General features: G+C 36.4%; 6 protein-coding genes and 1 non-coding gene across 7 annotated transcripts; 3 read left to right on the plus strand and 4 right to left on the minus strand.

The window, feature by feature from the left end:
- LOC18596867 (endonuclease MutS2) lies at window positions 140-5140 on the minus strand. The gene is made up of 5 exons (XM_007025586.2): window positions 4469-5140; window positions 2727-3687; window positions 2121-2645; window positions 1392-1841; window positions 140-588 (listed from the first exon to the last, which is right to left on the minus strand). The coding sequence occupies exons 1-5, from the start codon at window positions 4984-4986 to the stop codon at window positions 277-279; spliced, it is 2766 nt and encodes a 921-aa protein (XP_007025648.2). The 5' UTR covers window positions 4987-5140; the 3' UTR covers window positions 140-276.
- Window positions 5355-10453, minus strand: LOC18596868 (allantoinase). Its single transcript, XM_007025588.2, has 15 exons — window positions 10309-10453; window positions 9707-9800; window positions 9412-9526; window positions 9137-9210; window positions 8714-8790; window positions 8588-8624; window positions 8429-8514; window positions 8094-8153; window positions 7739-7884; window positions 7456-7582; window positions 7137-7292; window positions 6935-7045; window positions 6287-6397; window positions 6091-6189; window positions 5355-5652 (listed from the first exon to the last, which is right to left on the minus strand). Exons 1-15 carry the CDS (start codon window positions 10390-10392, stop codon window positions 5524-5526), a joined length of 1506 nt encoding a protein of 501 aa, XP_007025650.2. The 5' UTR covers window positions 10393-10453; the 3' UTR covers window positions 5355-5523.
- On the plus strand, window positions 12424-15646 carry LOC18596869. The gene is made up of 5 exons (XM_007025593.2): window positions 12424-12642; window positions 13158-13211; window positions 13746-13849; window positions 14985-15023; window positions 15114-15646. The coding sequence occupies exons 1-5, from the start codon at window positions 12567-12569 to the stop codon at window positions 15255-15257; spliced, it is 417 nt and encodes a 138-aa protein (XP_007025655.1). The 5' UTR covers window positions 12424-12566; the 3' UTR covers window positions 15258-15646.
- LOC18596870 (RNA polymerase II transcription factor B subunit 2) lies at window positions 16120-21235 on the plus strand. The gene is made up of 15 exons (XM_007025595.2): window positions 16120-16535; window positions 16716-16880; window positions 17094-17162; window positions 17438-17531; window positions 17722-17822; window positions 17930-17975; window positions 18061-18120; window positions 18635-18703; window positions 18994-19077; window positions 19175-19258; window positions 19377-19462; window positions 20122-20212; window positions 20352-20432; window positions 20608-20682; window positions 20773-21235. Exons 1-15 carry the CDS (start codon window positions 16423-16425, stop codon window positions 20908-20910), a joined length of 1356 nt encoding a protein of 451 aa, XP_007025657.2. The 5' UTR covers window positions 16120-16422; the 3' UTR covers window positions 20911-21235.
- On the minus strand, window positions 21413-21485 carry TRNAV-UAC. Its single transcript has one exon. It is a non-coding gene; the product is annotated as a tRNA-Val (tRNA).
- On the plus strand, window positions 21773-23642 carry LOC18596871 (tetraspanin-19). Its single transcript, XM_007025599.2, has 6 exons — window positions 21773-22165; window positions 22271-22370; window positions 22576-22656; window positions 22746-22850; window positions 23065-23241; window positions 23344-23642. Exons 1-6 carry the CDS (start codon window positions 21999-22001, stop codon window positions 23353-23355), a joined length of 642 nt encoding a protein of 213 aa, XP_007025661.1. The 5' UTR covers window positions 21773-21998; the 3' UTR covers window positions 23356-23642.
- LOC18596872 (sphingolipid delta(4)-desaturase DES1-like) lies at window positions 23782-26215 on the minus strand. Its single transcript, XM_007025601.2, has 2 exons — window positions 25663-26215; window positions 23782-24758 (listed from the first exon to the last, which is right to left on the minus strand). Exons 1-2 carry the CDS (start codon window positions 25966-25968, stop codon window positions 23937-23939), a joined length of 1128 nt encoding a protein of 375 aa, XP_007025663.2. The 5' UTR covers window positions 25969-26215; the 3' UTR covers window positions 23782-23936.

Below are 26443 nucleotides of genomic sequence, written 5' to 3' on the forward strand. Positions count from 1 at the left end.
AAATGATGGGTTTATTCAGAAAAAATTGAAGTGGACAGCTAGATGGATGATGAAGCGTTCTTAGCATGGCTATTGTTCCACTTGCTACTCGAGCCTTTATTGCACTAATCACCGGTTTTACTAAAAGAAACAAAATGCCTTCAAGAAGACACAAAATCCACATAGTTGATATTAAAAGCATGAACAAATTGCTCACTAGATTAACATGTGTAATTGTGTACATATACAAAGCTATACTGAACATCGAACTCAAAAAGAAGGGAAAAGAATTGTCCTTCACTTTATGTAAGCAACTGTACAACCATAATTCATTGGATTTTCCTGTTCATACTTCGCCACACGTGGATGATTTCTTAATATTTCCAGTGCTTGCTCCTTAACGACACCAGTGCCCATGCCATGCACAACAAAGAGAACCGAATTTGATCCTCTCGCAGAGATGGCCATGTCGAGGTGGTGCGCAGCCTCTGCCACTCGCATACCACGGAGATCTACAGTGTTCTTTGATGTCTGAATTAATGGGCCGTAAGCAATTGCAGCACTGTTTGTAGCATCTAAATTACTCGCTAACTCTCTGCTCTGTTCTCCCTATAGCAAAGATGATAAGAATCAGAGTCATTAAATTCAATTCCAAGACAAGGCAGGAGACAGATGAACTTCAGTCAAACAAGAGACAGACCCAACAAACATTTCAGAGTAGTAGGCTAATTTTAACAGTATGATTTAATATCTAAGCCAAGGTCTGGCCTACTTGATTGCATCTACTTGATCTAGGTGAATCTTTGTGTGTAGAAATGTGCACAAGTGTGAGAAACAACGGGTAATTTGTCTGTAAGAGCTTCAGAAACTAAGAGGATCGGTGCCAAGGACAGAAAGCATTCAAGAAAAAGATACAAAAAACATGGTTGAATATGTAACATTTTGAATGTAACTTAAGAAATTTGACCAAAAAGGCTGGATGAAAACCCATAATTCTAGCTTCATGCAAGTATGATATCCAGCAGGACCACAGATTATGCAAGGGAAACTAGGCTGATGAATAAAACGTTTTCCCTAGGGATAAAGAATGGAAATAGACATGGATTGGCTTTTCCCAGAAGCAACAAAAGGACATTTGGAGAGCAGGTGGATAAGCTTAGCAAATATACATGAGAAAGAGGTGGGGGGGGCGGGGGGTTGCATTCCAACAAAGTCGGCCAAGTAATTAATCAAATTGCAGTGAACATCAAACTAAGGGAACCTTTGCCTAGTGCTTCCCGTTACTTAGCTTAGTTGTTGGGTTTAAGGTCCTCAACCAAATGTTCAGCATGAACCCATCCAGATAACAGGACAAAAATGTAACACAAACAAACAACAAGCAAGATGTTAAGGAAGCAATCTTTATTACACACCCGTTTTTTCATACTCCGCCTCGCCATTTTTTTGCCATTTGAAATAGGTCTAACATTGCTCTTCTCAACCCGGACCCTAATTTTACCATGTTGGACTAATAATGTGTTGTCATCCTCAGATGCTTCAACAACAGTAGCTAATTTGTTTCCTAATCCCTTCACATGGACTTGCTCACCAGACTGAGGTTGATATGAACTTGTATCTGTTTCAGTAAAAGAGAAACTGTCACCAGGGCGGTGAGCTTTTACAATGGAGTTAATTGCAGATTCAGATTTCCGAATCAGCAAATTAAATTCATCAGAATTGGCAGTTTTGAGCAGATTCTCAAACTCCAGCACCACAGTGTCAATTTGAGATTTTGCAGCATTTAATTCTTGTTGAACCTTCTCGGTTTCCTTTGCCCTGAGAGCTATCTCACGCTCTTCAAGATTGTCTGCCTCACCCCTAACCTTCATTATTAGGATCAAGGAGAAGAAACAAACAAACAAACAAACAAAATAATTCAATAAGCAAAACAAAACATATTCTGGTCTCAAGAAAAGAAAAGGCAGAAGTTAAGCTCTCAAATGTGCTAATAGTGTAATAACTTCAAAATAGGACACAGCTTGACTTCTAATAATAAAAGGACCCTAACATCACTTTTTTCCTGATGCTTATTTATAATGAACAACAAGTGGCAACAAAAATTAGAATTAGGTTGCGACAAAATGGAATTTCTAAAACCATACCTCATGATAAAGTTCCATAATTTCAGCATGAAGAGATTCAGCCCTCCTGAACTGAGCTTCCAATCTGCTCCTTTCCTCCATTAGCGATTGATATAGCACAACTTTCCGCTCCTGCTGCTTTTCTGGCTTTAGACTGTCCACCCACTTCTTTGCACGTTCAATTATATTTTTATCAAAACCAATTGAATTAGCAATGGTTAATGCATTTGAATTGCCGATGCTACCCCAGAGTATCTGGTAGGTAGGTTGTAAGGTCTCCAGAGAAAATTCCAAGGCTGCATTCTCGTACTGAGAGTCCTTCCCTTTAAGACGACTTAGATCCGCATAATGAGTTGTTACAACAGCTAAGTTAACACGAGTTTTGAGATACTGCAAGATACTGGTAGATAGAGCCACCCCTTCTAAAGGATCAGTTCCACTACCAATTTCGTCAATGAGGACAAGTGATTCTTTTGAGGCAATTTCCAAGATCTCACAAATTCGTGATATATGCCCACTAAATGTTGAAAGACTTCGTTCCAAAGACTTCAGTCATAAAAGAAGAGTCAGAACAAAAGAGAATAAAGAAATGAGAATTTATCGCCCATAAAAAAGGTAAACCACTACCTGGCTGTCCCCAATATCTGCAAGAACAAGATCAAACCACGGAAGTCTTGGCTGCTTCTTAGCAGGCAAATACATGCCAGCCTTTGACATAAGAGATGCCAGCCCCAAAGTTTTCATGGAAGCAGTTTTACCTCCTGTATTGGGTCCTGAGATAACCACCACCCGTGTTCCACATTGAACTTTAATATCTATAGGAACAGGAAAGCTGGATACTCCTTTTGAAGACTTTACTGCAGCCATTGCACCACTTTTCTCCTCCGTTATAGACGGATCCCCAGAGCTGGATGCAATGAAATCTGTGAAATTTCTTAAAGAAGACCCAAGGAGAAGCGGATGCTGTATTCCTTCAATATCTACTGACCAAGCATTATCTGCTCCATTGGAAATTAAAACTTCAGATTCCGTTGAACTAAAAATTGGACAGACACCATTCATCCACTGAGCATATGCAGCTTTAGCAAAAGCAAGATCAACTTCTAGAAGTTTATCCAACAAATACTTTATCTCAGCTTCTGATTCTGCTATTTCAGATGTAAGCAGGCTCAGAATAGCCATTTCCTCAGCTTTTTCAGAATTTGAAAGCTTTACTTCCATGTTGTTCAACTCAACTGCCTCTTTAGGCTCCATAAAATATGTTGCACCAGAACTGCTAACGTTCAGAACCACACCATCTGGAAGCAGATATTTATGAGAAGCCCTCACACCCACACACATCCTTGACCGCCGCTTGGTTATCAAAGGTCTGTCAATGCCTCCAGCCTGAAAAACATTAGCTGATACTTCTTTCAATAGAGAATCCAGATTTCCCATGTTCCTCTTCCTTTCAGCCCTAATAAGCTCCAATTCTTCACTAGCTCTATCAAGGACAGTTGAAAGATTGCAGTCTATGCAAAATCCTATCTTTTTCTCCAACTCCTTCTGGAAATTGCAATTCTGAAGTATTTCAAGCAATGGAGTGTACCTGGCACAAAAACAATAACATCGATGAGACTCTGTAAAACCAAATTTAACTTTCATGCAGGCAGGTTGTATATTTTTATTTCAAAAATGTATACAGGAAACAAGCAGTGCACTCTTGGGTCAAAGTAACCTGAATATGATTTTCTTTTCAGACCCTTACAGAGAGAAGATAATCCATCATTACCAATACCATATATGGCTCTCTCCACATTGCATCAAGCAAAAATGAAGACCTTCTCAGAGATGTTTCAGATAAAATTGCTTACGCCAAAATCATTACTATAAAGTAAGATCTTTACAGTCTGAGGTGCCTATAATAGAAAAACATAATACATAAGTCCACCTCTGTTATGATCAAAAGGTTGAATCCATATAGGGAAAGAAAATCGTCAAGTTTTTGACCATTTTAAAGAATGAAAACATTTATCATACTTACACTGTTTCTATTCATGACAAGAATCTGGTACAAAGTAGCAGAATCAGAAGTTTTAACACTCCTCCTCTGTAACTAATCAACTATCAGATACAAAAACAACTAGCAAAACTTCTAGACGTAGTGTTCCTTAGTTTATTTGTATACACATATCAAAGTAATCCAATGTACGCGAAACCACGTACACTAAAACCAACTCGAAACTCCAATCATTTCTCAAATATAATCATAACAAACTATTACTACTAAATATTTTTTAAAAAATGGACATTAATTTTGGCAAAAGGATGCAACAGAAAACATAAAGAATGCCGAAATTGAAAAAGGAAGGAAAAGAATTTTGATATACCTCTTCAAAGAACCTCCTTCTGCGACCGCTGCCAACTTCTCCGAGACGGCTCTTGCGGCGCCAAGCGTCCTCCGAACTCTGCAAAGCTCCCTGACTGTTAGCAGCTGTCCTGAACCAGCAGAGCGGAGGATTCCTGAGACGTCCTCGATGGCAGAGAGATCCAACGGCTCCGATTTCAAGGCCTCCATGGCGTGCAAAGCGGCGGTGGTTTGGTCCAGAAGCTTCTGGGACTCTTCCTGGGATTGACCGATGGGGAATGCGGCGCTTTTGGTGAGGGATAGGGCCATGGAGGTAGATGTGAAGGGAGACAGGTAATTGCACAGGGAAGGCCATTCTAAGGTTTTCAAGGTTTCGCTTTGGAGGGCGGTTGCGAGTTCGGATGAGCGTGACTCGGGTGAGTTGGCAAGCGAGCCGATGAGTTTGAGTTTGAAAGGTCTGGTCGAGAGAGAGTAGTGGCGGTGGCGGTGAGAGAGAAGTGGAGGGTTTTGGAGGGAAAGGAACTGAGTGGGGAGTTGCATGAAGATTATTTAGACGGAGACTAGCGAATGCTTTTACATTTGAATTATAGTTGAATGGGTTGTTTCTTATCCATTTCTGTTTTTTAAACCCAAACGGACGCCGCGACCCCGCACCGGCATTTCTTTCTATTTATTCCTTCTCTCTTTTATTATCAGAAACGGCTGCGGTTCGGGGAAAAAAAAATCTTAGCAAACGAGCAAATAAGCGTCACACTAAGATTTATACTTCTTTCTCCTTCATATTATTATCATGAATTTTGTTTAATGAGTAAATAAATTAAATTTAGGCCCTTTTTTTTTCTGAAAATGTAGCGAAGCAATTAGGGCTTCCTGCTTCCTTTTGGAATATAAATTCATTTATAAAAAAAGAAAAAAAAGAAAAAATGTATAAAAGTGCTCATAAATAATGATTTTACAAGGCAGGATGGTAAGAAGAACGATGACAATGTATAATACAACAACAAAGAAATAATTGATGGTTCTCACGGATAGCTCGTGGTGATTGTTCCCTTCACTATTCAAATCATCACTTCCTTTCTATGTTGCGAGGATTAGAGCACCACAGGCAGCGGCAGCGTGATTCCCCTCGTTGTAGACAAGGTTCCCTCTTACAAAAGTTGCCAGCACTTTTCCGGATAGTCTTTTTCCTATGTAGGCAGAGATGCTCTGCATAAACAAGGGAAGAAAGAGAATTCAGATCACAAATGGCACCAAGAACAAGAATCATATTCACAGCAACTGCATTGGATTCAGGGTATGCTTTGTACTTATATGAAACGCTCGCCTGTGGAACTGGCTAGGGATGGGTAAGCCATCTCTCAGGTGGATTATCATGCATTTCAATAAAATTTGGTAGCTCAGAGACGTCAATTATTTTTTGTGCAGGTTTTTCTTTCAGAAATTTAGAAAAAAAATATGGAAATTCACAGCTGCAGTTCAGAGTTCAGACAGAGATGTACTCTCTCTCTCTCGCTCACAATCAAAAAAAGCAAGCTTCAAAGTGCAAGAAAGGGGCAAAGCACATGACAACTGAAAAGTGTGAATGAATTAAATTCTCAAGGAAAATAAAAACGAAAGAAAGATATAGGGTTACTGGATACGTACGGGATTTTTAACATACATAGGATGATCAGCATTGAGGTCAAACTCCACTTCAGGTTCCCAGACGACAATGTCTGCGTGGTTTCCAATTGCAATGGCTCCCTAAACAATGGAGTTAAGATCTCCACGTTCTTTATTCATAATGCATCAAACAAATCAAAATGGAAGTGCATTTGAAAAGATAATTCAAGATATTGACCTTTGAATGTTGTTGGGCAAGCTTCGCAGGCCTTTCACTCCACCATAATGCTAACTGCTCTAATGTTACTCCAAATTTCCGTCCATATGACCATGTCACGGGAAGAACAAACTGCAGATGTCTCAATAGAATGTTATCGATCAGTGTCAACATGCAGCAAGAGTAAACAATGATCAAAGAGAGAACATGAAGAAATGATCAAATACGTATATAAAAGATGGTAAGAAGAACCATATAAGCAAGTCTAATCATGCAGTTGACTGCTTAATTTTATTCTCTGAATTGTTTTTCCTATAAATTTGTTCATCCTTACTTTATCAAGTTACAGTTTATTGTTAATCAATCATATAGATAATTACATTGCTGAACTAAAAGTAATAGCTTTTGTGGGTAGTGAATCTGGATAACAACATGAAGCAGTCCAAAGTGGTTTTCGTCAGATTTCAACCTTAAATCCAGATATATGCAATTAAAGGGTTTTGGTAATTTGCATGCCAAACTTTTTTGAAAATTAGAGTGTACTATTCGTTAATCAATGTTACTGTAAGATGGTAACTAACTTTTATAAGTCAGCAATGTCTATGTTGTTATACATAGAAGAAAGCAAACAGTTGAGATAATTTTTTCTGTAAATGGAAAATCACCAACCTGTATAGATGAAATGCCACCCCAAGCCCTCAGAAAGTTACCATCATTCAGGAGTTTAAGTTCTGGGACTGTTGGTGAATGATCAGAACTTAGCATATCAATATGTCCTTCCTGAAACAGAATGTATAATAGAGATGAAGCAAATGTTTGAAGAAACTAGAACTAAAATTACTAGTAACACCCTTAAAATTATTAGTAACACCATTAAAGCATTCCATAAGTTTTCTTTATTGGCTGCATCACGGATAGGAGGAGCACACTTGAAACGAGTATCTCCGTCTGGAATCTCTTCTGCTGAAAAAGCCAAGTAATGAGGGCAAGTCTCAACAGTTATGCTGTCACCTCTCCTTTTTGCTTCCTGTCAACAACACAGAAATGACCCTTCATGAAAAGGTATATTTCAGAAAATTGTCCACAAGCAGTCCTTTATTGGCAATTAGAAGGGTACAAAGCAGGACAAGAAAATTGTGCTATGATCGAGCACAGGAGTTCTATCAGAGTGATTGTATCGTAGAATATACCTTTATAAGATCTAAGGAAGAACTGGCATCAGACAAATGAACAACATGTAGATGAGCACCTTCTGCTGGACCTCCGATCCTTGTGTCTTTTGTGACAGTCAAAAGTTCTCTAATAGCTGCCTCCTCCCTGGATGGGAAATAAAGGAGTAAACTAACTATGTAAAGAAATACAATTCAACGACTTACACTTTGTGCAAAACATGGACAGGACCATTCAGCTCTCATTAAAATCATTTAAACATTGCCCCTTCCCAAAGAAGAGAATAAAGAAAATTCAACTTACCAAGAAGGTGGCCTTGTCTTAAGATAAGTTGAATACAATCGAGGATCATCGCCATCTTCATCTTGTAGGTAGCTTTCGACATCTTGTTGAATCTCTGAATGTACAAGTAAAGGTCTTCTGTATTTGGCCAATACAGAAAGCCCTGCCTAAAGCAGCAAATAGATGAATTTCAGAAGATAGCCTAAACATTACCAATATTGCAGAAGCTGATTTAAGGGACAAAACAAATTCATTTATGTGTGCATTATTACAAAACCAAAGAAAAGTGAAAAAGAGTGAATAGAAATGTAAATGTTCTCTGTTCCAAAATGAAGCCCAGTTTCACTATCTGTTGATTCAGGTATCAGAAGCGAACCTTAATATGATTGGCATCAGTCATGGGAAAGTCATTGATCCCTGAAGGGCACATAAAAGACTGCAAAGCTAGAACATAAAATGTTGTAAGATAAAATTTCAATAAAAAAAAACATTAACACCACGTATTACAAAATATCCCCCCCCAATCTTCGTTTGGGGAAAAAGGGGAGGAGAAAAGAAGGGGGTTAAGTTCATAGATAACATCAAGATAATTCTTATAATTTTATTGGTGGCATAACTATCTCAAAATATACAAAGACCCAGCCTTCAAACAGGAAATAGATACTCTGTTCTATGCAAATGATGTATAGCTGAATATTATTAAAAGTTTACCTTCAAACCAAGGACACCAGCATTTAGGAGACCTTCCAGAGCTGTTGCATTGAATGCATTTCCAGGAACTAGACCTCCCCAAAAGCCTGGTGATAGTATATTTGTTAGAGTTAAGTCTTTCTAATAGAGATTTATTAAGGTATAGTTTGCGGAACATACCAACATCAACAAAAATTCTCTTCTCTGCAGCCTCAATCTGTCAAAAAGAAAAATCGAAATGTTCAAATATATGATATATAGCATATCTATTAACTAGTCACATATATGTATGATTACTAGGCATACCTTGAGTTTCAAGGTTTCTGTTGAAACGGTGGAAGGAAAGCTATTTAGAGGCATGTCAATCAATGTTGTAATGCCACCTACAGATATGCAGTAATAGAAATAGTTAAGGTGTGCATACAGTGTAGCAGACCAGAAAGACAAGAAAGAAGTATTCCATTTAACATAATTCAAAAGAACTAAAAATACATGAATAATATCTGTTGATCATGAAGGAAAAACGAGTAAGATAAACAGATTTATCAGAACAACCAATCTATAAGCATTTTAATTAATGTCTTTAGGTAAATAAGTAGTGAAAAACCTACTACTGAAACCTGTAATATTTGCTCATGAAGAAGATGAATAATAATTTATACCTTGTGCATTTATTATCTATGGTAATATCAGTTGATTAAAGTTCATTATACGTGTAAAGCAAGATACCTGCAGCAGCTGCTTTAGTCCCTGAAGGAAATCCCTCCCATTCAGCTCTTCCTGGATCATCTAGATGTGCATGCCTACCATGGAGTATGGACGTAATCATAAGCACATTTTAAAGTATTTGAGATTTGCCTTTGATCATATCAACTTTCATGCTTATACAGTTATCTATCTCAATTATTGCTTAGAATTTAAGTAGATATTTAATTCTAGGGAAATGAACAAATTGTGAGTGCATTAAGTAGCAAATGGCGAGAACACAAGAGCAGAGATCTTACACATCGATTAAGCCAGGCATGACAACTGCATAGCCGTAATCAACTACTTGTTTAGATTTTCCATTCCAATCCTTGTCCTTAACTATGGATATGATATTCCCTCCCTTCACCTCAACTGTCCATTTATGCATTCGGAAAAGAAACAAAATGACTAGTAAGCACATTGCAAAGATCTTGCTCAAGAGAGAGGTGTAGCATCATGATAATGATGATGATAATATCACCAACATAATGAACTACATTTCCATGTTTCCTCTTGCAAAACTTCTTTTATGGAATGAGTTGTTTGACATACCTGCACCAGAGATAATCCCTTGAGGTGTCACGATGTGCTTGCTTGCTATCCAATAGTGACTGTAAGGAAGAAGACTGCAATCGCTTTGAAATGGCTGCACAAATGTAATAATCATAATTTCTGTTATTCGATTGATCAATAGATAATATTAAAGTCATAATCTACAAGTACAAACTGCCTTAAACAAATCCAGGAAAATTCAACTAAAACAATTCCTTAAAGCAAATCAGAAACACAGGATCACTTCATAGTTATTAAGATTGAAAAATCATCAAAGTACTTTAGTTTTGAGATTCTTAAACCATAATCCTTCTTTTGCAAAGCCAATTAAAGAAACCGAGAATCGAAAATCAAAATTCCCCAAATTCTGAGATAATTGGAAGCAGGAATCGAGAAGTAAACTCCTCTGAATAGCGCCAAAACTAGATATTACCTCTAACGAAAAGTCAGAAAACTGAAATTTTTCATTTCATCTAGTCATATTCTCACCACCAAGAAAACTCAGCTCACTGATGAATCAGGAATGTCAAACAAAAGCCAAAAGCAAAGTCTATTTATAGAAACACTTGACACTTAATACTGAAACTATAATATAATGAAACCTTGAAAGAATCTTGAATGTAGAAAAGAAAGAGAAAAGAAGCCAGGAGCGTCAACAGAGGTAAGAGCTTCCATTGCCAGTCCATCTCCCCTCCGCTCTCACTCCTCTCTGTTTTTTATTATATTAAAGAAAAGGAAAAACAACCGACGACGACGACGAGAGTTCCATATATTGGTACACGTGTAATTTCACGAAGTCGGAAATGAGAGAACCACTGTCACCCGTTAGTGGGAAATGCACCGCCAACAGCCAATTGCATGGTTACATCTGGATTGGTGATGAAATGTGAACCGTCCAATGGAAATGTGAGGAGCGAATGGTATCATTATTGATTTGGTTAGAAGATTCTCAGTTAGGAAATAGTAATTACGATCGAATCTGTCAGAGACTGCGGATCAGTGCCCGTTACGTGGGACAAGTTTCCTCAGCGGATGAAAACGCAATCGTTTCATTGGTTTGTGCAGGCACTCACTCTAATAGCGCGTACGAATCCACGGAATTTTTTTTGAATTCATAAATTTTTTTTACATAATACTGCAATAAAATTTTAAATTATTAAAATATATTTAAATAAAATTTTATTCGTGTATTACATTTTATTAAATTTCGTACTTTTATTTTGAGTCATATAAGTCTTCATGACTAATAATTAATTAATTATTATTAATAATAATATTACTTATTATTTTATATCTACATAATGCAGACATGATATTGATATAAAAAGTAAAAAATATCACATAATCATATTATCATACAAAATTAACATATTATATCATCATCAATTATAATATGTTAATATATCACATCATAATCAATTATGATAGTTAAGTATATCACATCAACGTTATATGATATAAAATAACAAATAATATTTTGATTAAATCAATCATTAATCATAAAAATTTATTTGACTCAAAATAAAAAATTTAAAGATTTATTTGACTCAAAATAAAAGTATAATAACTTAATTAAATATAATAAAAATATAAAAAAAATTTATATTTTATAATTTATAAGTTTTTTATACTATTTTTTATTATAATTATGTTTTGAGAAAATATGCATTCTGTTATTTGGAAAATAAATAATCTCTCAAACATAATGATAAGAGATAAAGAAATTGTTTCCAATCGTAAAAAAAATATACTCAAAATGTGTATTAATCTAAAAAATATTTGCACTTATGACTTAGCCTATCTTTGAGAATTAAGAGAAGAAGGGAAAGAGTGAAAGGAAGAGAATGTCACAAATTTATACATTAACATTTATCAATATTGTTCGACTAATGAGTAATTATAAAAGTAGACGGTAATGTATTATATCATTTTTAGTTCATATCGTTTTAGATGAAAAATTAAGATAATAACATCATTTTAGGTATCAAATATAATTTAAGTTGAATGATCATTTCATTGTAATTTACTTTTGAAAATATAAATATTTAATGAACATGTATTACTCGAAATTCATTTTTTTTTACTAAGTTGTTTTTTAAAAATTTAAAAAATATAATTGCATCAAATTAAAAATTTATTTATTTTCTCTCTACTACCAAAATTATGCATGATTGTTTCATTCCTCTTTTGTTCATGTAAAATATAGTGTTAATCCTCCCTTGATCATGCCACACCATGCACCAAATACATTTCCCTTTGAAGCTTTACTCGAATCTCTCAACTGATTGGCAATCTATCCTTGGTCATTGTCCCCTTATTCAAATGTTGTTATTATCATATAGTAAAAGTGACTGATAGGAAAGTAACTATCATATTAATTGATTATAATTGAACAAATAACTTAAATATAACATCAATTTTAATATACTTGTCTTATATAAAAGTAGAATCATAATATAATTAATTTTATTAATAATTAAATAATTAAAAAATTGCTACTTTCCGGGAGTGGAAGAAGCCAGATTCGATGTGGGAGGGTCGTAGCCGTATAACGTGGCGCCATTCTAATCGTAAAATTGAAACATTTTTCCCACTAATAGTCATTGCCCAGAACAATGGAACCGAGGCGTACTCATTACAAAGAAAATGCAACGGGGCCCCAACTATAAATACTAGGTGGTCCAAACAAAACCAAAAACCGTTTTTTGAATTACCAAATTACCCTTCTATAACCAGACCAGACCCCATTCCCCCTCCCCCTCCCCCTCCCCCTCCCCGTAGAAATTCAAACGAAGTTCCAATTTCGTCTATCGGGGACGCCGCGTTTGGAAAGAGAAAGCGAAGGTGAAACGAAGAGAAAATGCTACCTCCGCTATGGGCTTCCCCATGTGGAAATCAATGCACTCACAAATACGCTACTCTCATGCAAATTCCTTGTAAACTTTCTCTTTCCACGTTTCTTCTTTGATTTTGGTTCCAGCTTAAACTATGCGATTCTGTCAATATCGGGTTAATAGATCTGCGAATTGGCGTCTTTTTTTAATTAATTTATCTTGATATTGTTGCATTGTAATTTTTCTTGCTTTAAGGTCAAGATTCCATTAATTAATTATCTTTTCTTGCATTTCTTGGTGCTTTATTGCTTTGTACGAATTGGCAGGATATCTTCAAATGATTTTGAATAATTACTGTATATGCGTTGATGAATTTCGCTGTTAGTTTATAATAATGTGAACTATGATAGTGCTATGAATTGGCTATTAGTTTCCTGAACTTTTTCTTTTTGGATGAAATTAGATGTCAAAACTACTTTGTTTACCTAATCAATCGCTTATACAACTAATTTGAGATTTTTTTTCCACGTATTATTAAATTAAGAATGATGATTGATTCATCTGAGAAATTGTGTTAGCCATGCATTGACTCGACTAACTATGGCGTGTTCTTGTAGGGAGAGTGTTTTGCAAAAAAGGGTGTGATGCGGATGGAGAGACATGGGAGGAATGTAAGCAGCTTTGTTTGTATTGTTGCTTATAAAACGTTTTCTGGAAAATTTTGTATCAGTTTGTATGGTTTATGACATTTTGTAGTACATTGGATCTGATTTTATTTAATCAAATTGCTGAAAATCAATGTTTTGAAGTCCCTGGTTAAGCTTTGTAGTGCTCAGTTCATATTTGCAAGAAATTAGTCTCACTGACACCTGACTAAGACATGAGTTCTGGTTACGGTTTGGGTTATCATATGTTTTTATAGGAAAAATAAGGCAGCTTGTAATAAAAATGAAGCAGTTCATCGAAGCAATGGTGACAATGGACCACAAATTCTTATCATTGGTTCTTGAGAATGAAAATTCATTATTTTTACTGTATCCAGCATTCACTGCTCTATGCATTATTCACTTTAGAGATTTCATCAATTAGAAGAGGAGTTCTTTAACCAACCTTGAATGATAGTGTTATACTAAGATACAGTAGCAAAGCAACATATCATTTGCAGCTGATTATATCTTAAATTGCTAAGATTACGGGTTCTTCAGGTTTGTCAGAGTGCGAAGAGATATGCTATAAGGATCCTGTATTAAAGGACCAGAAATGGAGTGCTTACATTGACCGTTCTCCTGGGGCTGCCAATTACTCTGAGGTATTTAATCTTTTAGCCATTTTTTAACCCATTATTATACTTGTAATGACACCGATTTTATCATTTACTTCCACTTTTCCATCTTTAATATGGTTGAACTGTTGTTTACACAAAGCCATTGGATTGTGCTGATTCTCTCTATGAGCTGACTTCTGAGAAAGAATGAGAATTATTCTTTATGAACTTCTGAAAGTCCACTCTTATGCATATTTAGTCAATTTATGTCCTCTTTAGTATCTGAAGTTCTGTACTCCTAGATAAAGTTTGTGCCAGTTTTGAATTTGGTCTTCTACACAATTTGAATTCCATAAGTCACAGATGATTATTTGCACTGGGTTGCAATTGACTGTTATTGTAGACAGTTTGAGGCACAGCTAACTGAGTCTTGATGAGTATTAAGGGGTATAATTCTCCCTTGGGTGCTTTTAGGCTCTCGGGAGTTTGTACCCAGTGATGCTGCTTGATTTTTTTTGGAATGTTTTAGCAACTGCAATGAATTCAAATCAAATGTGGGATATATACTTGAATTAGTGTGCAAAAGAGGAGATTCTTGTGACAACTATATAACTTTTTCCCAATAGTGCCAAGGTACTGTTTGTGGTTTAAAATTGCCGCTCCACTTCTTATCTTGCTTCTAGACTTCATAAAAAATGGAATGCTTTTGGTATTATGACCACAACTTTATTAGTAAGGTAATGCGATAATAGAGTAACACGATTTTAAGGGTCTTGTAGGAAGATCAGCACCTTAGTCACATGGAAAGCTTCTAATGAGAGGTAGCTTGATCCATTTATCTTGAATACTGATTATGCTTTGCCTGGTGATTCACTTCCTAAGAATGACATGTGTAACATGAATGGTGTGCACAATGGTGAAGCACCAAATTAAAACAGGAAAGTTGCTGTGGTTTAAATAGCAGTAGTACTTATTTGGTGGAGGTAAACGTGATTTGCAGTTTGTTATTCAAACATCTCATTATTCAAAAGCATAAGGATGTACATACAGCACAGTTGAGTAAATGATAGGAATTTGTACAAAGAAAAAAATGATGAGAATGTCTAATAAGGAATAATGAAAGAAAGCACTATGTTTGGTCAATTATATTAATTTTGTTGTTCTTCGTTTCTGCATATAGGAATGCTTCCATGCTTGTGTAGCTGGCTGTGGTTTTAAGGTTGGTTTTTTCTCCTGAATTTGAAAGATTAGTTATTCACTTTATCTACCTCTGTTTCATTGGCAATTTGATGTTTTTTGTATACTGCAGTTTGAAATGTGTCAAGAGAAAGTTGATCAAGTCCGACCAAACAGACCATTGCCACCCAAGCCTCCTCCTGTAGAGAAGCCACCAAAACCACCTGTCACTAATCCCGATGAACCTGCTGAAGATGTACCAAGTACTTCAGCATAGCAAGAGGTGAAACATCAACATATGATTAAAAGTATACCTCAATAGTATTGTTAGCTGACTAGTCCGGATTCTGCAAGGAGATCCATTTATGTTGCTCACATGCTACTATTGATTGACATCTTGGGGCTGTTTTGGTGAAGAAGCATAATTTTTTGCTTCTATAATTTGCCCCTTGTCACCTTAGTTAACCTTCAAATCAATGTGCAATTGTTCTGGATCTCCACTAACTGAGATGTAAGTGCAATATATCCTTCCAATTTTGTTTACAACACATGGAAGCTTGCTGAGATTTGATATATTGAGAAATCTCCATATTCTGAATGAAGCTTTAGACTGTTTGCTCTGTAATTTTTGATAGGAAACAATATGAGCCAATCGAGTTCATTGCATTTGATTATGGCTGATCTTTTTGAATGAAAATATGGGTACCCAACAGTTTGCTGCAGGTAAGTCCCTCGGATTGCATAATGATAGTTCTTCATGCACTGGTTTGATATTCTCATCAATCAGTAGTTGCTTCATGAAATATTTGGATATTTGAAAGGTTGGCCGCATAAAAGTAACGAAGTTTGGATCCCAATTGGCTATTGTCCAGTCACAAGCTGTGTTGAACAGTTTTTGGAGCAATATTCTGGCATTGGAGCTTGAGTTCCAAAAGATAACCGCATTGGTGGTGACATACTCAATTCGGAACTGGGAATTGTCAACTCCCTGAAACCTATTTGGAAATTCAATAAATGTAGAATCTCTTTCTTTTAATTTTGAAGGATTAGAACTTGATTTATCTGAACGAACTCGATGCAATATCGTTTATACGCTAAAGCAAAAGAAGAAGAAAGCAAGAAAGAAAGAAAAATAAGCTAGTCAGGCTCGGCCCGAATAGGAACAACATCGCCCAGTAGGCCCACTATCCGACCCAGCACCCACCATTGCTGTCAGCTTTTCGCCTTTTGCAATCAGGAAAAACCTCGGAGTGCAAAAGGATGCTGGACTCAACCAAAACAACGACGTCGCTTAAGAACTTCTTCGTCTCACAGCCGCTACTGAGAAATAAGCAACCATAATTTTCATTTATCGAAGCTCGATTCGAGCTTGGATTCAATCTACTCCCAGTTTAAATCCTACAAAACCCTAAAAATCGAAGTAAGAAAAAAAGGAGAAGAAAATGCCTCAGGTGAAGATAATCGCGAAGAATTTCATGGACATGGTGGCTTCATTGCCTGCCATTAAGCTCGACATGCTTTATCGTAATCAATTCATTTGCGAAGCCATTCTCAGGTCTTTCTTCTTTTCTTTTTTTCTTTTTAATTATTTTTCATTGCTCTTATAATTGATCTTTCTTTCTTCTTTTCCTTTTAAATTTAAATTCAGGATATGTCTGTTTGGGAATACTTCTCAGCTAACTCCTTAAAACCAGTGAATTTTCTGAATTGACGGAAGCATTTGTTAATGGAGCAGGTCGATGCCGCCTCTTGCAAAGAAATATGTGTTACAGATGTTGTACATTGATGTTCCGGTGACAGCCAAGTCGTTGGAGGAGTGGGTGCTTGCCGATGGATCCTCTAAGCACAAAGTTGCCATCGATCGGTTGATTCAGTTAAGAATATTAGAAGTAATCGATAGGTGAGCAACTACAATACTTTGTTGTTTCCCTTACATATTTTAGCTGATCTTCCATTTAAAATCAAGCGGCCACTTCTCAGTAATGATCAAAAGTACAGAACAGCTTAAGCTTAATGCGAAATACTTGTCTCTTTTTTCTTCTAATTGTAGTGTAGAATAGGAAAATGACTGTATGTGCTAATCTAATTAGTCAATCTTTCTTTCTTTTGGCAGGAAGAAGGAAACCATTTACAAGTTAAATCCCACATTTCAGACTAACCTCCGGAAACATTTGATATATGGGTAAGTTTTTTTAACTTATATGGTACTTTTTTTCATTTGCAGCTGTCAAAATTAAAGGGACAAAAATTCTTCCCTTTGTTATGTATTATAAGTTTGCATACTTATAGAACCTTCAAAGTTGCCAGTGTAAAACTTATTCTTCTTACTTTTCCATTGGTATTACGTCAGTTACAGCCAGTTCTATTGCGCATATGGTTCATTGTTTATTATGCCATTAGATTCCTTATGCCGTTGTTGTCATTTTAGTAGTTGTATAAATGACTGTTATTGTGCAGAGGGATTTTGCCAAGAGAACCAATGCCTTCAAATGTTACTGTGAGACTCCCTACCTCAGAGGAACTTGATGCCTATGCACATGAACAATGGGAGGTGTGAATTTTTCCTATTTATTTTTCATTGTTTTATTAATAGAATTTATGTCACCTGTCTGCTTCTAAAGAATTTGTGTTTTTGATGGTAGTTTATGTGATGTGGAATGATGCAAATACTTTTGCAATTTACTCAATTGTTTAGTTTTATTGTTTGAGCTGCTTCTTACCTCTTCAGCTGTGTAATGCAGTGTTTCTTGCTGCAACTTATAAGTTCAGGACAAGCTGAAAAACCAACAAATTTCAGCTCTTCCATGATGAGAATTTTTCAGCGTGGTCTTTTGTGTCAGAGGTGTTATTTCTTGCCACGTACTTAAGCTTCATTTTTTTATGCATTATATATCGAAGATTCTATATCTCATGTTTGATGTTATGCTGTTTATATGTCTGTATCTACAGGGAGAAAGAAGCTCCAAGATTAACTGAGAGTGGTTTCCAGTTTTTGGTGTGCATCATATAAACCATGGCCCTTTTGCAGTTTTTTTTATTGTCTGTCGCCTAAAATAACTTCTCATGTGTGTAATTTACAGCTGATGGATACAAATGCTCAGCTTTGGTATATTATCAGAGAATATATCTCCAATTCAGAGGTATATTTCATTAGATATTTTTGGTGTTTTCCTTGGAACTTGTTTGTTACAGATATCTGGGTTGTTAAGTACATGGAAAGGGGAAATTGGAATAGATTTATTGTCAAATTTTATTTGGCATTGATTTTTCAGTTCAGAACTTCGCTTTAGTTTTATCAGTATGGTTCTTTTCTTAAATGGGAGTGTACCTTAGGGTGTGCATATGTGCAAGAATGCAAGAGCCTACATATGCATGTGCACTTGTGTATGGGGTTGTGCATGACTTGTGTATATTATGGCAACTGCTTTTGCAATGAAAAAAGTATTTTCTGGCCATTGCCTATATAATCCTATGGTTGTGTATGTGTCTGTGGATGGGCAGATCCATCTGTTGACCATTTCAATAAAGAAAAAACAAAAGGTTGTCCAGGGTTATGTCCTTTACATGAAATCGATGTCAGCGATGCAACTTTGGTTCTGTCATTCTGTAGCAAATGTTTGTATCTTATGCTTAGACTTTCTTCGTTTAATACAGGAGCAAGGTGTAGACCAAGCAGATTTAATTGCATTTTTGCTAGAACTTAGTTTTCATACCACTGGTGAGGTACGCTTTGTTTATTTATAATTTTTCTCTTCATGCATGCTTGTTCATCAAAAAATTTTTTGGCCGAAGTCTCTGTAAAACTTTAATGCTTGCAATTTGTTTGATCCATGTTTTAGCAAGAATCTACATTAATCTTCAGTCTTTTTGACTGTGCAAACATTTTGTTGTCTTTTGTTATTCACATAGAAGCTTATCCCCTTTTGGTCCTGCTTTTTCTTGACTTTTCTTGAGATTCTTTAAAGCTGATCTCTCTGACATTTTCTGGGCTGATTTGCTTTTTCTTCTTGTAGGCATATAATATGAATACACTGACAGATGACCAGAGAGCTATGATCAAGGACCTTTCAGACTTGGGATTGGTCAAACTTCAGCAGGTTCTCCTAGTTAATGCTATTTTTCTTATCGGAATACATGGACTATCTATTCTAACTAATGCTTTATGATGGTTCTGAGGTATTTGCATATGTCCAGGGCAGGAAAGATAGTTGGTTTATACCTACTAAATTGGCCACCAATCTTTCAGTGAGCTTAACAGATTCATCATCAAGGAAACAGGTATGGCTAAACAAATAACGGGTGAATATATAGCTTCTGATTCTAGTAACCATTATCTTGGCTTTCTCTAGTTGTGTTACTCTTACTAATGCAGTTCTTTTGCTATATTTTGCCTCAGGGATTTGTTGTTGTGGAAACAAACTTTAGGATGTACGCATACTCGTCATCTAAGTTACACTGTGAAATTTTACGTCTATTTTCAAGGTATGAGGTGGTGAATCCTTGAATGTTGTTGCATTGGTTGCCTTATTGAAGAGCCGAATTGCATTTAGATAGAATAACAACAAAACATTCTTTAAACAATGAGCAAAGCGATAAAATATCTGGTTGCTTTTTTTTTTTTTGGGGGGGGGGAGAGAAGTGGACTTCCCTTTTGATAACTTTTTCTAGAGTGGTTCCAAGGAAAATGGAAATCACCCAGTGTCAAAAGCAGAAATTTCTTATTTTCCTCTAAGGTCTTTTGGATCTGTGGGGCCAATATGTGGAAGTACAACGACACAAAGGTTTGATTATAAATTAGCTGTCCCTTGATTACCACAATCAATAGTATTCCCAGCTGATTTGATGCTATTAGAAGTCTATAGAAGATAAAAAAAATGTACTAAAACTTTTAGTTAGTAAAGGATGGAGCTGTTTCTGCTTGATTCAGAGCATAACTGATTAATTTTTTTTCTTTTCTGATCCAAGTTCTCCACTCCTTTATCTATCCACTGAATGCCAAAAGGCTCTTGAATTCACCTGCAATCTGCTGATCGCCATTTATAGCCAATTTTTTCACCAGCTTGTTTTAGGATTCTAATATTTATTACTTTTATATTCACTATTGATTTCCTAACTAAATAACAATGTGCTAACATTTGTAGGGTAGAGTATCAACTTCCAAACCTCATAGTTGGTGCAATAACGAAAGAGAGCCTGTATAATGCTTTTGAAAATGGCATTGCAGCTGAGCAGGTTGGTATCTATATCTAGTTGCTCCTGTCCCAAATTGCAGAATTCATGGAGGAAATCACACCATTGACAAATGTAAAAAGTGAAGTTATCTAATGTAGCCTAAGCAGCTTGTTTTGCTTTGTGTAACCCCTGAATGCAGATAATTACATTCCTTCAGCAGAATGCACATCCTCGAGTTGCTGAGAAATTACCATCTGTACCTGAAAATGTCACCGACCAGGTAATATCAGCTTAAATATTTTGGCACTATTATGTGATCAATTCATTTAAATTGATACAGCCTGACTTCTAGGGTGGCATATTAAGCATGCTATTTTCAATAGGAAAGTAGATTACTTTGGGGATTATCATGTTATTTCTTGCTTTCTGATTTTGAGATGCACTCTTTGTTCCAGATAAGATTGTGGGAAACTGATTTGAATAGAGTTGAGATGACTCCTGCGCATTTTTATGATGACTTTCCTTCAAGGGTAATCTCAAGCATCATTATTTGAGTAATATTCTGATATCTGTTGTAATTTTGTGATCATATTTTGAAGTTTGAATCTTCTATTGGACAGGACGTCTTTGAGGCTGCTTCTGACTTTGCTCGCGTGCATTGCGGTTTACTATGGGAGGATGCTAAGAAAATGCGAATGGTTGTCAAGGCAGAGGTTCATATGCTTATGCGAGAGCAGCTTCGTGGTCAAAACAAGTAGATTGTATGTATGTCATCCAATCTGCAGGAACTGCACACCGAACGAAATTGTTCAAAGTTTTGCTAGGCGAAAGGCTGGTAGCTATCTTCACTTAGCAGGGTGGTCGTAGTTCATCTGAATCTGGCTTAACATGAGTAAATTAGGAGAAATACAACTCTCTCTTCACTGAAATCAAATGTTGACAGAGCACCCTGTACGTATATGCGGTGGAGATTTAGCCAAAATCACCTGTCAATAGTTAACTGTGTTATATATCCAAATCATTATAGTAAAACACAATAATCAAAGAAATGTTTATTTTAATTCAACATCGATTTTTATTTTAGCATTGTCCTAAATTTACACTTGTATTAGTATCAACTACATTCCTTCTGAATTTTGAAATAAATAAATTCTCGGATCAATGAGCAAAACCATAGCATTTGATGGGTGTATAATTTATATATTGAATAAAAAAAAATATGAGCATAGCATCATTGGCATAAAATAAGTATAACAGAACTGTTGCTGCCCAGGATCGAACTGGGGACCTTTAGTGTGTAAGACTAACGTGATAACCACTACACCACAGCAACCCTTGATGCACTGAATTGGATCACATTTTAAAACAAGTATGAAGAAAGATGCAATCAAAATGAAATCTCTGGCCATTGTTTGCTAGTGTGGAAAGATGTAAAGCCAAGCAACAAGAAAACACACAGATCGTTTCCGAGAAATTTCCTCTCTCAATCATTCTATCATGTCTTTTGTTTGTCGCCTCTAGATTTATTGACATCATTGTTCTCTTCACCTGTTTCTTTGGACTTAAATTTATGTTACCATACCTTATTATTTAGGAAATTAAAAATCCCCACATTTGGATATCAAAACATAAACAGCTGCCGCCATATAATTGGGATACTGATACTTTATAAAGATTAAACACACCCCAGAATAAAAAAACACAAATGTCACTGCTTCTTTGATTGATAATCCACTCCCACACCTATTTCTCCTTGTCTTATACTCAAAAGCCTATAGTGTCTAAGATCCCAAGAAGCTGCCTGTTATCCTTGAGATTATCCTGGTGATCATCTGGGGTTCTCATAATGGCAAGAATTTTAAAATCTTGCATGCAATCCATCCTGAAAGGTGTGAATTTGATAATGGGAATGGTCGGCATTGCTATGATTTTGTATGGTTTTTGGATGGTAAGAGTTTGGCAGAGAGACATGGGAGGGTCACCATTTGATGACTTCAATTCTACTGCCCCATGGTAATTAAGCTCCTTTATGAGTTTTAACAACTTGTTCTTGCATGCTTCTGCTGTTTACTTCGGGTTAAGTCACAATTCTCACTAGCATTAGTTACAAAAGTGCAGGTTCATATACACTTTTCTGGGCACAGGCATCACCTTATGCTTCCTAACATGCCTAGGCCATATTGCCGCAGATAGCGCCAATGGTTTTTGCCTTTTCGGCGTATCCTTTTTCTATGTATTTGTTATTTAATATCTGTTAGATACACACACACACACACACACACACACACACACACTATATATATATATTTATTTTTTTATTTTTTAANGTTAGTATACACACACACACACACACACACACACACACACACTATATATATATATATTTTTTATTTTTTATTTTTGTTTACCTTAAATGGAAGCAGTACATGGTGATCATCTCAGTGCTTCTCCTGGTAGAGACTGCAATTGCAGCTGATATACTTTTAAACTCTGACTGGGAGAAGGCAATTTTACCTCCGTGACTTTCCCCATTTGCTTCATTGAATCTCTATTTCGTGTTAACCATGCAGTTTGATTTCTTGTCACCCTTTAGGATTTACCAGAGGATCCAACCGGGAGGTTCCATGATTTCAAAGAATTTGTGCAGTCTAACTTTGACATCTTCAAATGGATTGGCCTGCTTATCATCTTAGGACAGGTATCTTGGTGCTATATCTGTTAACTGAACTATATTGCTTTCTTCTTTTGTTAATTATGAAAACCTGACTAAACTCTACTGCTTCAAACAGAAAAATGAGAAGAATAGTTATGAATATAGATCTTTGAAAGAAATCATCATGAACTGAAAGAAAAAAAAAAGTTGGTTATGTTCCCAAGTAGTTTACATTCATCTGATTACCTCAACTCTGCAGGGGATTTCCGTACTATTGGCAATGGCCATCAGAGCCCTTGGCCCCAACCAATGCTCCAACTATGACAGTGATGAAGAATTTCCTCCAGCCAGGCTTCCCCTCATAAATAACAATGCTCCACAACCTGCTTATGTCGTCGGAGATTCTCCCTTTGCCAACAAGAGTGAAGCTTGGAATGTAAGAATATTCTTTTCAAAACTTACTGTTTTCCCTGGTACCAATATGACCTTAATTTACTTCTGTTGGTCTTATCCCATGTTGTTGATTGATTATATGCAGACGAGTAAGTGAAGAGAGAAGCAGCAATTTTCCGTATCATTGAGAAGAAGATATCAGGAGAGAGAAAAGCAAATGAAAGCAGAGGACGCCATGAAAACACACAGCCAAGGTAGGGGCAGCCTCGGCCGCTAATACTACCACAACCGCACTCTACAAGATAGAGCATTAATTACTCAATGTTTTGCATTGTGATCTGTACTATATAGCTTAGACCATGATATAGTTTAATTTGTACTAATATAATCTCTTCATAGCATAGTATATTTTTCAAATTAAGTTGTGAACTTGTTTCACATATATCTTCCCAACTTGTTTCACTGTCTGAGTGAATTACTTCTTGTGCTGAATATCACGAGAAATAAACAATGTAGCCAATCTCAAATGCTCAGGATATTTGAGTAAAAAGACAGAAAGAAATTGATCTGAATGGTTAATCAATGGATAAATAACTCATTCGTCTAAGACTACATAATAAAAACTTGATTCCTCAAGAATGTTACAATCACAAAATTTGGGAAGAGAAATGTAGTATCCCCATATTAAAACCAAGAAGGGTGGACAAGAAAAAAGATGCAAAAAAAAGGAGGAAACACCTATTCAGATTTTTTAGAGAGCTTCCTCTTCATTCGGCTAAAAGGCCCGACGGTCCTATCCATAACATACATGTAAATAACCTGGCTCCAAGATTTATATGACTCTAAGCCCTCGTAATATTCGGGGGCAATCTTCTTCACCTTATGCAGCTTGTTCCCAGGGATCCTTGGGAAATCATGGTGCTCATTGTGATATCCGACGCTCCATGTCAAAAGATTGAGGGGACCATAGTAAGAATATGTCTCTTGGTCAGGCTTGAATACGTAATGCTCGGAGATGAAATGGCCGGCCATTGGGTGCATTCCACCCCCAACGAATGTTGAAAGTATCAAATACGCGAAAGATTTCCAGCCGCAAAAGTAAACTAAGGTTGCATCAAGACCAATCTGAACAAATAAGTTGATGAACTCCCAATAACCAGGGGGCTTTGGTTTGAGAAATACAGGGCGGAGTGCATAGAAGAAGAGTTGGAAGATGACCCATATGGCTTTTGTTACAACATTAGTCACAAGATGGGCTTCGGTGTAGCTTGGGACATCCATGTCCATGCCGTCTACCCCTTGGAAACGATGATGCTCAAGGTGATACTTCTGGAAAGTGACAGACATGGGCACACCAATAGGGAGGTTAGCAAAAATCCCAAGCCAACGGTTGTAGACAGGAGTGGAGAAAGCAAGATTGTGGCTGAGCTCATGAATGGCTAAGAAGAGGTTGTGGTTGAGGAAAGAGCCAAAGAAGTAGGCAACTGCCAATATCTTCAGCCAGCCAGCATCACGTAGGGAAGTTGCGGTCCACAGCTGAAGCAAAACAACCACACTTATCTGCAATTGCACAGTTGCAAGGAGATGAGTATTTCTTTACATTCATTGATGCAAATTCAATTCTAACAGATCTATCATTTAAAAGTTCTTCAGAATAAGAGGCCAGCAATAAATAAGAAAAGATGGGGCTTAATAGAAACGTGATGGTGACCCCAACCAAAGGTGATGAATGAACATTCTCAAATGCCAGAGCTCCTTGAAAGGCAAAAATGTTACATGTGGTGCTATCATAATTGAATTAAAAACCAGTTTAAATCCTTTTTCAAAAGGATCCAACAATTTCATGATAAATGTACCTTGCTCTTGTATAATATATGGCATACCAGCCTCAACCAGAGAGGGACAACGCAGATTCTACTATTTAGAATTCAAACAAAGATCTTTGACTAAAATGTAATATGAAACCTAGAGAGACCAAGAGAAGTAGCATAACTATCCAAACAAATTACAACATAAGCAAACGCCGCTTCTTAAGTGTTTGGTAGAGTAGTATCACCATTCCATAAAGTTGGCAAACCAGTTGAGATAGAAAGGATTAAAAAAACATTCCACCAAATCTACACCACCCAACTTGATCCCAAATTTGTAGTCCGTAAAAGGAACAGACCCCAAAAAAAACAAGAACCCATGAAATTAAGCTGCTTGACGAGCCTAGTTCCAACCACTGTGACTCGAAAGGAGGCCTCTTTCTAATACCAAAAAGAAAAAAGGGACGAGGAGGAAAGACCCAGATTCCCATTGAGGTAAATAACAAAATGTTGCACCCACAAACAGAAAGAAACTAAATCAAATCAAGTGTGGTTATCCACTGGCATTACCTCGGATCTAAAAGCAATAAAACAAACCAAGTTGAAGAACGAGAGAAATCACAAGAAGAAAAAAAAAATATAAGCTTTTGGGATACCTTAAGGAAAGCCAAAGGATCAGGGCCAAAGAGCTCTTTAATTTGAGGGTATTGAGAGAGGATCTGACGTCTCCTTGAAGCATGAGGCTCATCTGTATATGACCAGAAAAAGTCGTTTGCCATTACCACTCCTTTCTCTTCCTCTCTCCTTTCCCCTCTCCCCATCTCTCTCTCTCTCTCTACAAACCGTTTATCAGTGTTTTCTTTCTTTCTCTTTTCTCTTCTTCTTCCCCTTATCTTCTCTCCCGACAAGAGGTTCTCTTCCTTCAGAATGGTTTTGCCCTTTTTCTCTTCATAAACCGTCATAAATTTAATGCACGAAAAAAGAGTATCCTTTGCCAATTTTCAGTCACTAAAAATTTAGAGCCCTTCTACGTATGGACGGTGTTGATGGAGTTTCGCGGTTTTAACTTCAAAAAAATCCAGGTTGGATTTTAACTCTATAATGCCAACTGTGCGGACTTATCTCCCAACCAAGAAAAGTTAAATTTGCTGTATGAATAAATGGATAAAAATTTGCACCTTAGATTCTACTTTTTTTTTATTTTGATAGTATATTACTGTTGTTCAAACCAATCTTCCTGATTTAATAAAATAATTAATAAAAAAATAGAAAAAAAAATTAAGGATACCACATCTATTAATGATCCTAGGTTCATTCATTATCTACAGAAACAGAGACCGGTGTCATAATCAGTAGTTTACAAGATCTTTGGTAACGGCTGGCTAAAAATGCTAGTACTCATAGCAGCCAGGCTGTCATGTCCTTAAAAGGAGTGCC

This window comes from Theobroma cacao, chromosome 6 (assembly GCF_000208745.1).
Source record: "Theobroma cacao cultivar B97-61/B2 chromosome 6, Criollo_cocoa_genome_V2, whole genome shotgun sequence".
Classification (NCBI taxonomy): domain Eukaryota; kingdom Viridiplantae; phylum Streptophyta; class Magnoliopsida; order Malvales; family Malvaceae; genus Theobroma; species Theobroma cacao.

Bases quoted from the DNA above. Each gene is read 5' to 3' on its own strand.
- LOC18596869 (XM_007025593.2), top strand. From the start codon at position 12,567: ATGCTACCTCCGCTATGGGCTTCCCCATGTGGAAATCAATGCACTCAC. The intron at 12,643-13,157 runs GTAAACTTTCTC...GTGTTCTTGTAG, and splicing joins TACTCTCATGCAAATTCCTT to GGAGAGTGTTTTGCAAAAAA. The intron at 13,850-14,984 runs GTATTTAATCTT...TTCTGCATATAG, and splicing joins GGGCTGCCAATTACTCTGAG to GAATGCTTCCATGCTTGTGT.
- LOC18596871 (XM_007025599.2), top strand. From the start codon at position 21,999: ATGGCAAGAATTTTAAAATCTTGCATGCAATCCATCCTGAAAGGTGTG. The intron at 22,371-22,575 runs GTATCCTTTTTC...AAATGGAAGCAG, and splicing joins ATGGTTTTTGCCTTTTCGGC to TACATGGTGATCATCTCAGT. The intron at 22,851-23,064 runs GTATCTTGGTGC...TCAACTCTGCAG, and splicing joins TGCTTATCATCTTAGGACAG to GGGATTTCCGTACTATTGGC.
- LOC18596870 (XM_007025595.2), top strand. From the start codon at position 16,423: ATGCCTCAGGTGAAGATAATCGCGAAGAATTTCATGGACATGGTGGCT. The intron at 17,163-17,437 runs GTAAGTTTTTTT...GTTATTGTGCAG, and splicing joins CGGAAACATTTGATATATGG to AGGGATTTTGCCAAGAGAAC. The intron at 17,532-17,721 runs GTGTGAATTTTT...TGTGTAATGCAG, and splicing joins ATGCACATGAACAATGGGAG to TGTTTCTTGCTGCAACTTAT.
- LOC18596868 (XM_007025588.2), bottom strand. From the start codon at position 10,392: ATGGACTGGCAATGGAAGCTCTTACCTCTGTTGACGCTCCTGGCTTCT. The intron at 8,154-8,428 runs GTAAACTTTTAA...CTAGCTTTGCAG, and splicing joins CTGGTGTCCTTGGTTTGAAG to TCTTTTATGTGCCCTTCAGG. The intron at 5,653-6,090 runs GTACGTATCCAG...TTGTTTATGCAG, and splicing joins CTATGTATGTTAAAAATCCC to AGCATCTCTGCCTACATAGG.
- LOC18596867 (XM_007025586.2), bottom strand. From the start codon at position 4,986: ATGCAACTCCCCACTCAGTTCCTTTCCCTCCAAAACCCTCCACTTCTC. The intron at 2,646-2,726 runs GTAGTGGTTTAC...TTATGACTGAAG, and splicing joins CAGATATTGGGGACAGCCAG to TCTTTGGAACGAAGTCTTTC. The intron at 1,842-2,120 runs GTATGGTTTTAG...CTAATAATGAAG, and splicing joins TTATGGAACTTTATCATGAG to GTTAGGGGTGAGGCAGACAA.
- LOC18596872 (XM_007025601.2), bottom strand. From the start codon at position 25,968: ATGACGGTTTATGAAGAGAAAAAGGGCAAAACCATTCTGAAGGAAGAG. The intron at 24,759-25,662 runs GTATCCCAAAAG...GTGCAATTGCAG, and splicing joins ATCCTTTGGCTTTCCTTAAG to ATAAGTGTGGTTGTTTTGCT.